The 11,829-nt window shown below is 37.7% G+C and overlaps 1 protein-coding gene across 1 annotated transcript in view; it reads right to left on the bottom strand.

Moving 5' to 3' along the window:
* Positions 1 to 5,184: 5,184 nt before the first annotated feature.
* Herc5 (HECT and RLD domain containing E3 ubiquitin protein ligase 5) overlaps positions 5,185 to 11,829 on the bottom strand; it is a 57,565-nt gene continuing 50,920 nt past the window's right edge. Inside the window, exons 20-24 of the mRNA XM_063246671.1 lie at positions 11,765 to 11,828; positions 11,063 to 11,133; positions 8,174 to 8,357; positions 7,975 to 8,077; positions 5,185 to 6,061 (exon numbers count right to left, since the gene is read on the bottom strand). Coding sequence (XP_063102741.1) covers positions 5,835 to 6,061; positions 7,975 to 8,077; positions 8,174 to 8,357; positions 11,063 to 11,133; positions 11,765 to 11,828 — 649 coding nt within the window. The 3' untranslated portion in view covers positions 5,185 to 5,834. The remainder of the gene's footprint in view (positions 6,062 to 7,974; positions 8,078 to 8,173; positions 8,358 to 11,062; positions 11,134 to 11,764; position 11,829) is intronic.

Here is an 11,829-nt window from a genome sequence, read left to right as displayed (position 1 = left end):
CTACTAATTCTATTAGCTCTTGGAACAAAACAGTTGATAGGAGTAGATCAGTTTTGCATGTTAGTTATGTTCCTACTACCTTGTTTGAAAGCCTATATTGTTATTGTTTTGGGTTCTTTGTTATTGTTGTTTGTCTCCTTTTTTGTGCTTTGTTTTGTTTTGTTTTTCCCTCTAGTACAGAAAGGATAGATGTACATGTATAGGCTTATACATGCCTAGAACTTCTCCCAAAGAATTTATAAGACTTGATTTTACTACATATAATGGTATGAACTGCTTTACTTTTAAGAAAATGAAACATTATGGTAGCCATTGTTGATTTTCTGTCACCTTGTTTTGAATAATTATTTTATTCTTTGTTTTGATTGGTTTGTCTATTTTCTATTACTTGATTTCAATATGTGTGAAGGTTCAATATGAACAGCTATTTTGAAGAGAACAACAGACATGATAGTAGCTGTTGTTGAGTTTCCTATTGTCTGGTTTTGAAGGCTGGTAATACATTTGGGCATTAATTCATTTGTTTTGATCAGTTTTATACTGTTTTGTTTTGTTTAAATTCATTGTATATCAAGATATGGACAACTGTTTTAGGGAGAACAGGAGATGTTGTGGTAGCCTCTCTTGATTTCCTTGTTATCTTGTTTTGAAATTTTGTGTTGCTTGCATTGCTTTGTTCTCATCCACTTTGTTCTGTTTTGTTTTACTCTTTTTAAGAAAACAATCCCTTTATATATGACTTTGCCAATAAAAAAATTTTTTTCCAGATCATTTACATCCGGTATGAGGCCAACTGAGGCTTTTGATAGGACAATTTACTTATGGTATGAGGTTGGGTTTTTTTTTTTAATAGAATCATTGTCTCAATGCCTAATTTATGATGCCTAAGGTAGAGGCCAAGCCAGATATTTTGGACACTAAAGGCCCCTTTTTTTATGTTTAAGACTCGATGAGCCTTCTTTGCTGACTTGTTCTTGCTTTGTAGACCTTCTTTGACTTCATACTATGCACCCTTGCTGCCTTTTTCCGGTCTTGCTGAATTCTTTGTTCAGGACGCAAATGACCTGAAAAGAAGCCCTGGACCTCCTGGACTTCCACGTGGTAACAGGCAGGTGTTTTTCTTTTTCTTTTCTTTTTTTTTTGAACTAAAAATGGAACTATTTTTCAGGTTTGAATTCATAATTGTGATGAGTGTATGGAAATACAGTTCATTTCTATAGTTCTAAGGCTGAGCACTGAACACCCGAACTTGTGAATCTAGACAAGTGTTCTTCCACCCAATACATTCTTAGTCCAGGCCTATTTTTCTTTTTGGTTATAAATGGTACTTTTTCAAATTTCAATTTGTGACTGTGGTAAGTACACAGACATACAGTTAACTTTGTTGACCTTAAGTCTGGAGACCTTTCTCTTTCAAGAGTTCTAGTTTTTTGTAGATTCTTTACAGCCCTCTATGCCAGATAGCGCAGTTGACAAAATTAGTTTTACTCCTCCCTTACCAATCTGTGTGCTTTTTCTTTTTCCTTTGCCTTATTATATACATTCCTATCTCTAGTTCAAGGATTCATAGAAGCGATGAGAGAAACTACCCCCTAGCAAGTATTAGTCATAAGGCATTAAATAATGAGGTTAGGGTAGGTTTATCAGGTTGGTTAAGTTCCATTTTAGTTCATATTTCACAGGAATATTTATCATGCATGAGTGGGTGTTGAATTTTCTCAAATTTCTTTCCTACCTATAATTTTTTCTACAAATAGGGTGGCAATATAATTTTTTGTTTCACATCCAGCTAAACACTAACTGTTTTTTGGACATGCTCAATATATTAAAATTTGGAAAAGGATTTATGTATTTCATTAGTACATATTTGCAGTTGATGCAGTTTATAATTGTCTTGGGAAGTGGCTACACATACATATCACAGCTTTTTGTTTTTTTAAATACCCTTTCCTTTCCCTCTCCTTCCCCTCCTCCTTCTCTTAATTCTCTATTCCACTTTTTAACCTTGTTGGTATTACGAATCTTAGCCCATGTTATGGCTTATAGAGTTTACTTTAATTGAAGTTATTAGGTTCCTATACCCGGCATATTTTTATTCTACTTGTTTCTCTTGCCCCTTCTCCTCACCCCTTGCACTTCTTCCCTTGGACAGCTTCTCTGTTTATATTTTGCCTCATTCAAATGAGAGCTACAACATGATATTTAAGCTAGTACGTCTAGTCTATTTTACTAAACATTTGCATTTGCAGGTACATCCATTTTTCTACAAATGTCTCAGATCACTCTTTGGAGCAGAGTAGTACTTCATTTTATATGGATATTTTTTATACAGTCATCTGTGGATGCGTATAAAATCTGTCTAGGATTTAGCATTACAAGTTGTGCTGCTATGAACCCTGGTTACGTGTGTTGCTGTGGTGTGATCTTAAGCCTTTTGGGGAAGATACCTAGCAATTAGAATTTCTAACTGCAGTTAAGCAACCTTCATACTGATTTCCATAATGGTTATTCTAGTGTACATTCGCATCAACAGTGAAGAGCACTTCTTTCACTGTAGCCTTGCCAGTATTTGTTACTGATTTCTTAACGATTGCCATTCTTGCTGGGATCTTAGTGTTGTTTTAATTTGCATTTCTCTAACAGAGATACTGAACATTTTTTCATTTGTTGACTATTTGTATTTCTTCCTCGTGAAGAAATAGTTTTTTTTTTTTTTTTTTTGCCAATTTCTTGACTGGGTCTTTAGTTTTAGGGAACTTAATTCCTTTGGGTTCTTTTTATATTCTAGATATTAGTTCTCTGTCTGAATAGTTGGAAAAAACTTTCACATTCTGTAGGTTGTCTCTTCACTGATTATTCTGCTGTACAGAAGCTTTTTAGTCTGATATAAGCCAATTTTTTGACCCTTGCTATTATTTCTTGTGCAACTGAGGTTCTGTTTAGAAAACTTTCCTACACCTATGTTTTCAAATGTTTTATCTTCCAGTAGGTTCAATGTTTCTGTTTTAATGTTTAGATCCTTAATCCATTTTGATTTTAATTTAGTGTATGGTGTGGGATAAGGTTCTAGTCACTATTGATGCTAGCCATTATTGATTCCCTAGTGTCTGATCTTGAAAGCCCAGACACTAGGCTTAAGGCTCTCGTTTTGATTGCTTTTATACTATTTTGACTTGTATTAACTGTGTTTGAAGGTATAAACATTTCGAAGAAAACAAGAGACATTATGGCAGCCACTGTTGATTTCCTGCTCTTTTTCTGAAATCCTGTTTTATTGCTCTACTTCATTTTCATCTTTAAAATAGTTTTAATACTTATAATTTGAGTTCTACCTGTATGCACCTCTTTTTTTCCCTCTTGACAAATTGCTCTAATGTTTCAAGTACTATGATGACAAAAGAGGTGATAGTGGTCACCCTCATCTTGTTCCTGATTTTAGAGGAAATGCTTTTGCTATGATGCTAGCTACTGGTTTATCATTTTTTATCATACTCAGGTATAGTCCTTTTATACCTATTTTCTTCAGGTTTGTTTTAATCATTAAAGTGTTGCCTTTTTTCAAAAGATTTTTAAAAATCTACTAAAATGATCATTTTTTAACTTTACTTCTTTATGTGTAGTATTACATTTATTGCCTTAAGTATGCTGAAACATCTTTGCATTTCTGTGATGAAACCTACTTGATCAGGATGTGTGGCCTTTCTGATAATGCACTGCATTCTTTAAGCCAGTATTTTTTTAAGGACTTTTGTAACATGTTGATTAAAGTGACTGGCCTACAGTTTTCTTTTTTCAGTTGGGTCTTATACCTGAGTTTGGAATCAGGGTGACACTAGCTTCCATAAACAAGTTTGGGAGAACCCCATTCCTTTCAGTTTCTTTGAAGGGCTTGAACAGCATTGCTGATATAACATCTTTTGTAGAATTCAACAGTCAATCAGACCCTTGGTTTTCTTTAGTTGGCAGATTACTTATTGCTATGCCAACTTCATTGCTTGTTAGGCATATTTATGTCTTCTTAGGACTGTATTGTTTAGGAATTTGCCTGTTTCTTCAAAACTTGCTATTTTATTTGAATAGAATTTTTCAAAGTAGTTACTACCTTTCTTCTAAATTCAGGGTCAGGTATTACTTCCTTTGTTTCATGGCTAATTGTACTGATACAAAAGTCTTTTCACATTTTCTCTTGGTAAGTCTCGGTAAGTCTGGCTAGGGGCTCTGCCTTGGGAGAGTTGGTGGAGTGGGGGAATGCAATTTTCTATTTCCTTATTTCCACATTTTCCTACATGCGTGCATGTGTGAGTGTGTGTGTGTGTTCTGCAAAGACGTAGGTGAGATGGGGTGGGGAGGAGAGGTAGGTGGATAAAGACTGAGAAAGTACGGTTCCATAAATCTCATAGTTCATTGCTATATGATTTTTTTCATTTAGAGGGGAAGAATAACAACAAACTTCACAAGTTTTTGATAGAGGCATTTTAACCACATGGTGACTGAGTTCCAATTCCAGTATAACAGTGCTTCACTAAAAGTAGGTCCCACTAAAAGTGGGAAGCGTAACTGAAATTTCAAGTATCCATTTCTAAGAGTGGTTTTTAGGTGAGATCAGCTTGGCTGGCATAATAGAGATGTCACTGGTGAAGACACAGAAGGGCAAGTTGATGTTGCCCAGCATGGGCTTATGGCTTTGCTTAAAGGCTAAGCTGGTGGCCATTCAACAACAGAGTTCTTGGTCTTTGGAGAAGTGAAAACACTAGCCTACCATTGCCTCAGCTGTCAAACTGTCTGTGAAACTCTTGGGTTTAGTTACACATTTTGGAGTGCAGCAGCTAAGGGCAGTATCTCACAGATGGGATCTGCTAAGGTATTAAGGAACGCTGTACAGGGCAGGTCCTTACACTCCAGGTTCTATTCATAGCATAACAGGTATCATTCTTTTAGAAAATTATTGTATGTGTTTGGAATCCTTTTGAAAGTCCTAAGAAGTTGAAAATTTAACACAAGAGCCAGGTGTAGTGGTACATGCCTGTAATCACAGTACTCATGAGGATGAGGCAAGAGGATTGAAGGTTTGAGGTCAGCTGTGCTACACAGTGAGTTCCACACAAATCGTACAACATGGTGAGATACTATCATAACAAACAAACAAATAAAATCAGATAGATATGGACCACAAAATTCACTGGCTGTTTTCAAGGATAATTACATTTCTTTATTAATTTGCTCCATGATAATAAGACACATTTTAACATATTTTTTCAACTGCAAGTAAATAGCCATTTTTCCTCAGCCTCAGTGTTTAACCAAAATAAATGCATTTGCATTTAAAATGGTTCCTGGCACCAAAATATTAATTTTATCTAATTACATGATGAATCAACAAATGCGTTAATATTTGGATTTTCCAAACAGCAGTTTGATAAATAAAAACTAAAGACATGCCTTAATATAACATATATATTGACATTGATGAAAAACATTCAAATTAGCAAAACTTTTTTCTAACTTGAGTATGTCTTTCAGACATGCAAATAATTTGTTAGATGCTATGTACAATATTTTAAAAAATATATGTTTTTAATATTTGGCTTTTTAAAATGATAATTATTGTTCAGTAAAAGCAAATATTCTAATAACAATGTTGGGAGAGAGAAAATGTTGTAATTTTTGCCACTGTAAATATTACTCTTGACTCATAACTTTATTATCTCTGAATTTTCCATCCAATCCTTATGAACAGCTGTCAACCTTTTGTACTGATTAGATGTAAGCAGAAACAGAAGAATCCAAGGCTGAGAGACTGCGCCACTGAGGCCTCCCTGAGACCATGAAAGTGATCATGGCAGTAAGATCTCGGGTGACACAAAGCCCCTGTGGCTGTTGATGGCTATGTGAAGGGCTTCCTCCATCCTTTCCATTGTGGAATATGCAGGTAGATATAGAATACTGTGGCACGTCAGTGATCTTGGGTAATCTTTTTCACTGAAATTTGCAGGACAGCGAAATATTATCCCTCGATTCTGGATGCCTCTTACATGTAGTCTATCACGCCCTGTAAGAAATACTGGAAAAGAATAAAATTTAGCTAACATACATCAGAGAAAGAGAAAACCTTAAAGTAATAATAACATTTATTTAATATATGATTGATGAGCACCCTTGTGCAGAGTGAACTATGCAGGGCACAGATAGGCTAGAAAAATCATGACATGTCATTTCTGTCCTCCGTAAATCTGTGGTCCATTTGAGGTAAATCACATCCAAGAAAATATGAATTTAAATTAGTTTAACTAGGAGACAGGAGGTTGAAGAACTTCTTGGAGGACTGAGACTGAGCATGGAGGAAGGGGGCAGCCTGGGGTGCTCAGGGAGACTCAGAGTCCCCCGCCCCTGGCTCATACTGTACAACAGGAGTTGGGTGCGCTTTTAAGGGAAAGGAAAAACCAACCTGGAGCAGCACTGGTTCAGGGCACTTATGCTGGAGTCCAGAGGTCACTGACACTCAGGTCTGTGACAGTTCATAGCTGACCCTTTGAACTGACCCTTTGGGCTGTAGAACTACAGCCTCTTTGGGCTGCAGACATGCCATCCCCGCAGCTGATCTCTGAACCACTGTTAACCTCCCCTGAACTCTGTGGTGGGTGAGCCCTACAACCAAACTACTCAGAGGCTGGGGCTGGCTCCATTCACTTTTTTTCCCAGCACCAACCTTAAATCCTAACAAGTGACATAATTTCCAAGCTACTCACAATTTAAAGCTCTAAACACAGCCATGGTTGTGTAAAACACTCGAGCACATTTTCAACATTGCTTGAATCTTGTGTTCTCCCAGACTGTCATCGGAATTAACCACAAATAATCTTAATTTTGTTGGTTTTTGCCTCCCCTGGTTTTACTCTAGGTTGGCCCAAGTCAGGGGGAGAAACCACAGGTGGGAGGATTTAAGTGAACCCTTTGAAGGTACAGACAGTTAAAGCAAAAGTTACTCTTTTTAAGAGAGAAGATTAATAGAAGCATTTTTTTAATTGAAAAATTGTAAAAGGAGTTTAAATCGTCCTCCAGAATACTCAGTCACAACTAAAGTAGATATGTAAAGAAAAGCTGAGCTAGGCATGGTGATCTCAGCACTGGGGAGACTGAGGCACAAAGATCCGGAGGCTGGATGCTTACAGTTTCAGCGTGGCCACTTTAACAAAAACCCTATCAAGAGATGAGAGAGAAAAAGAGAGAAGAGTCAGAGTCAGAGTGAGCTTGTGGGCAAAGGCAGACTGGTAAGTGCATTCGATCTCCAATAGTGAGGAAAAAGCTGAAAATGGAGTAAGGAAAGGGTTAGACAGTTAATTCCGTCCAGGAAAACTGCCCTGTTCCCACCAAGGAACCCTAAGAGCGAGGCTTGGCCCCACCCCGAGGGTTCTGATTCTGGCCCTCACACTTACCTGGTGTCTGAAGACGGGCAAGGCACTCCGTGCTCCAACCCTGAGTTTCCTTATGCTTACAGTGGAAGGAGGGGTAGCACTCCCCCCACGGATTGCTGGTGGGGGTCAGGGGAGGTGACAGACAGCATGGTCCTCAGTGCTGCCAGCCACACAGTAAGGCACAACAAATGCTGCTGCTGCCCTGCTCCTTCCCATCTGCCACTGTATTTATGTAAAACAGCGTGTTATTATGAAGGCTCAGAAGACTCCGATAACTAAATTAAAATAATAGCCTGGCCCAAAAAGTTTAATTTGGAACAATGGAATACGGAAAAGAAGACACAATCCAAAAACCGGGCCGAGGGTTAGTCAGTGCAGAAAGGGGGTGAAGCTGACTTTATCACAAGGGAAGGCGGCTGTGGAAGGGAAAGGATGGTGGTCCAGAGGTGAGGAACCTGGGTGTTCCTTGCTCCGTCATTACACATGAGAGCTCCTATTAAGAATGACTGTCACTCACAGCTGTTTACCTTCATGTAAGATAAGGAATGCACTGCATACTTACAGAGGAATTTTTTCTTTTCATCCAAAGTGAACTTGTGGAAAGCCTTCCAAAACATCTGTATAGTAGGATGTGATATGTAATATCCTTGTTCATAATGTGAATTCTTAAGAGAAAGAAGGAGAAAAATGATTTTTTGGGGGGAGGGAATAGACATAAGGAAGTCTTTAGAACAACTAGAGGTTATTTACGAACCACTTACCTTTTCAAAGTGTTCCCAGTCATAATTCGTACTTCCAATTACTGCTGTCATTAGTTCTTCAGGCCGGAAACATTTAATCCTCTCTTGGTCAAAGACTCGATAAAATCCTTTATGAAATTCTTCATAAACTGCCTTTATGGAGGTGTTGAAAATGTAGTCCACACACTTAGCCACATAGTCTTTTCTAAGGTGAATGAAAAAAAAAAAAAAAAACAAAAACCCAGTGATGGAAACAGTCTCCACTTTGCTGTTTTTACTATTTCTATTGAGAAAGAAAAGTAAATTTCTTCATGGCAGATAAACTGCTACAGGGATATTAAACCTGCTCAGCTAGAAAACGAAATGTACAGAACGTAGGCAGAAAGACCAACCCTTTATTTTTCCCTCATTTTCCTCACTGGAACCAGGAGATTTTATAAACTCTAATCTGAATTCACATGCTCCTCCACTGACACTTGGGGTGTGTCCCAGTACGTGTCAGGAGCTGAAAGTATCATGGGGCAAATGTTTACTTAGTGCATCTAACGTGCTGCACACCCCAGCTCAGCAACACAACTCCCTTAGAGCACTGGGCATTTCCTACCCTGAGCCTGTGGCTCACAGGCAGCTGCAACTTGGTCACAGGACGGCACTGCCCCTGTGTCCCTCACCCAGGGAAGATCAACACTGAAAATAGGGAGTACAGTTCCTGTGGAATGTAAGTGGCTTTCACACCATTTTTAGTCACTGCTTTGCTTAAGATCTTTCAAAGGCTTCACACTGCCCTGGGGCAGATTTTTCACCTTCCTGGCAAGAATCAAAACCCCTTCAAGGGTATAAGCGCCTGCCTTGGAAGCAGGCAGTTGTGAGTTTGATCCCTGGTACTGATAAAAAGAAAAAAGACAAAAAACAAAACAAAACAAAAAACCCCTTCATAACCTGACCCTATACGTCTCAGCAGCTTCTTCTTCCTCCCATTTTTCTCTCTGGCCTTGATCTTTCTCATTTGTAGAAAGCTCCACCTGTAACTTTCCTCTCTGGCAGACCAGGTTTTCTCTCCACCTGGCCACTCTTATCAGTCACAAGATTTCAGTACAACAAGATCGGCTTAGTCCTTGTTTCTGTCCTTCTGGTACATGTGACTCCATGGAAATTACTTCTGGAAGGTTTGACTTGTACTACAGGATACAACTTCCTACAAGATGCATTTCCTGATGCCAAGTGGAATGGTTTGGAAATTTAATATGATTATTGTACTTATAGTTGTATTAGTTACTTTTCTCATTGCTGAGAGAAAATGCCCATATCCAAAATTAAAAGTGGAAAGGCTTATCTGGTTCCTAGTTTGTAGATGTGTCAGTCTATAGTCAGCTGAATCGAAGGAAAGGAATCAAGGAAGAGGGACGTCACAGTGAAACAGTCCACCACAAGCAGGCAGGCAAGAACACATTAGACCTCAGTCTGTCTCTTATATTTTATGCAGGCTGCTTGTCCTAGGGCGGGTGTAGCACTTATACCCTTAATCTTACCCAAAATTTTGTCAAATCAGTGGACTGATTTAGTAATGCCACACCTTTAATCCTTACACCCCACATTCGAGATCCAGTCACCTCTGAAAAGCACCTCCTATGACTGTAGGAGGCTTTGAGAGGACATCTAACCATAATCTATAAAAATAGGCGAGGCCTCTAGGAATGGATTAGGATTATATAAGGTATCACAGTGAAGCACCCATGATAGAATGCTGATGGCCTTGTAAAATGAGGGAAAGAGACTACCACGGACATACGTGCTCCTGTTTTTTCCCTCTGTGATTCCTTGCACAACACTGGGACTCTATTAGCAAGAAAGCCATCATCAAATGTGGGTCACTATGTAGCTCCAATTGTGAGGTGGAGAAACATCTTTTCTGTAAACTGTCGGGCCAAGTATTTAATAATAGTCATGAAAAATGGTTAATGCCATCTTTTTAATGGAGGCATTCTCACTAGAGGAGTGACAGTCTCTGTGCTGTAAGTAGCCTTTTTATATTTACTTGGAGTTTGAAGGGGAAAGAACAACTGTAGCATTTGCTGACTTCTGTGGTATCAATATTCCCACAATAGCTGATTCCAAGCTGATAAACTTGTTTAAAAAACTGTCAATAGTTTTGAAAATTTAACAATGACCTCCCTCTCCAAGTTGATACTGGCTGGCTTCTACATCCCATTACCTGTAGCCACTTAGTCCCTTACCTGGTTTTAACTTTTTGAAAGTAGAGTACATCTTTACCTACCAACATATCACACAACTTGTTTATGTACTATGTTTTGTCCCAGTCATATTTATATTTCTCCTCATAATTTAATTTTTTTTAATTTTTAAATTTTTTATCATTAAGTTTACTGGTACAGTTTAGATAGGCACAGTGACCACACTCATCATAAACAATTTGTACCTGTACATAACATATCTTAGTTCATTTTTTTCTCCCCATTCCCCTCCCCTCTCTTCCACCCTTCTTCCCCTCCTTATTTACAAAGCTTTGTTTCTATTTTCTCCTTTTCCTAATTTTTTTCTTTTCCTTTCCACTCCTCCCATCCAACTCCCCTTTCACTTTGAACAATTACTTTCTATTTCATGACATCTATTACACATTTTGGTACTGCCCAGAATTTAAGTATCTGATAAAGTCCTTCTTACTCTTCTCTTTCTAGTGCTTTGGGTAGGTTCTTGTACAGAATAGAGGTTCTAAAATATTTGTTAAACAGAGAAAATATTTAATTCTGAATCTTTTCCTCTTATAAATTTTCATCCTTGTAAAAGATGACCTGAAGTCATTATCTTAAAAGTTAAAATACATTTTTAATATATTGTTGTACCAACATTTGATGTACAATTAAAGCAAACATTCTAGTTCTCAAAACTTACTTGTTGGTTTGGTCTACAGGTATAGAGATCCCATCCGGAATTAAGTGAACATCATTTTGATCCCAAGTTATCTGTAACCAAAATGTATTAATGTAATCAACCACTCAGGATACCACTGTTACTGGTATATTTTTTCCTGTCAAACTAAAAATAACCAGAGCTAATTGTTTATGTAGTTTAGCTTTTTAAATGAATGTAAATTTTTTTTTGTCTTTTTGAGGCAGGGTTTCACTATGCAGCTCAGGCTAGCCCTGAACTCACTAAGTAACCCAGGGTATCCTTGAATTCATGGTGAGCTCCTGTCTCAGGTCTCCCAAGTACTGGGATTACTGGTGTGTACCACTATGCCCAACATACATAAATCTTTGAAAGGTACCTTAATACATGTCATATGTGGATTTCAAATATATTCTATTCAGCTGTTTACATTAATTGAATAACTGGACCTTTCAAAAATATATACATACATATAAGGTATCAAATAAAGAACAAGTGAGGGAAAGTTTCACAATACAGAGGTGAAATAAATTTGTAAAATAAAATTTCACAGTTAAAATAGTGTAATAGAAATTATTTTACAGAGACAGATGTCACTCAGAGGTAAAGCTCAATGCTGGTATGCTTGCCTAGCATCTGCAAGGCTTGGCATTTGATCTCCAGTTGTGCAGATTAAACTATAATCAGGCTTTCCTAAATACTTACAAAGAAATACATGTCAAGTTCTTTAATGTCATCAGTTTCATCATTTATAATTTCTTGCAAACTCC

This window comes from Cavia porcellus, unplaced genomic scaffold (genome assembly GCF_034190915.1).
Source record: "Cavia porcellus strain 051 isolate PalLab524CR breed Dunkin Hartley unplaced genomic scaffold, mCavPor4.1 scaffold_4, whole genome shotgun sequence".
NCBI lineage: Eukaryota > Metazoa > Chordata > Mammalia > Rodentia > Caviidae > Cavia > Cavia porcellus.
The sequence above is the reverse complement of the archived record's forward strand: the minus strand, read 5'-3'. Positions and strand labels throughout refer to the sequence as shown.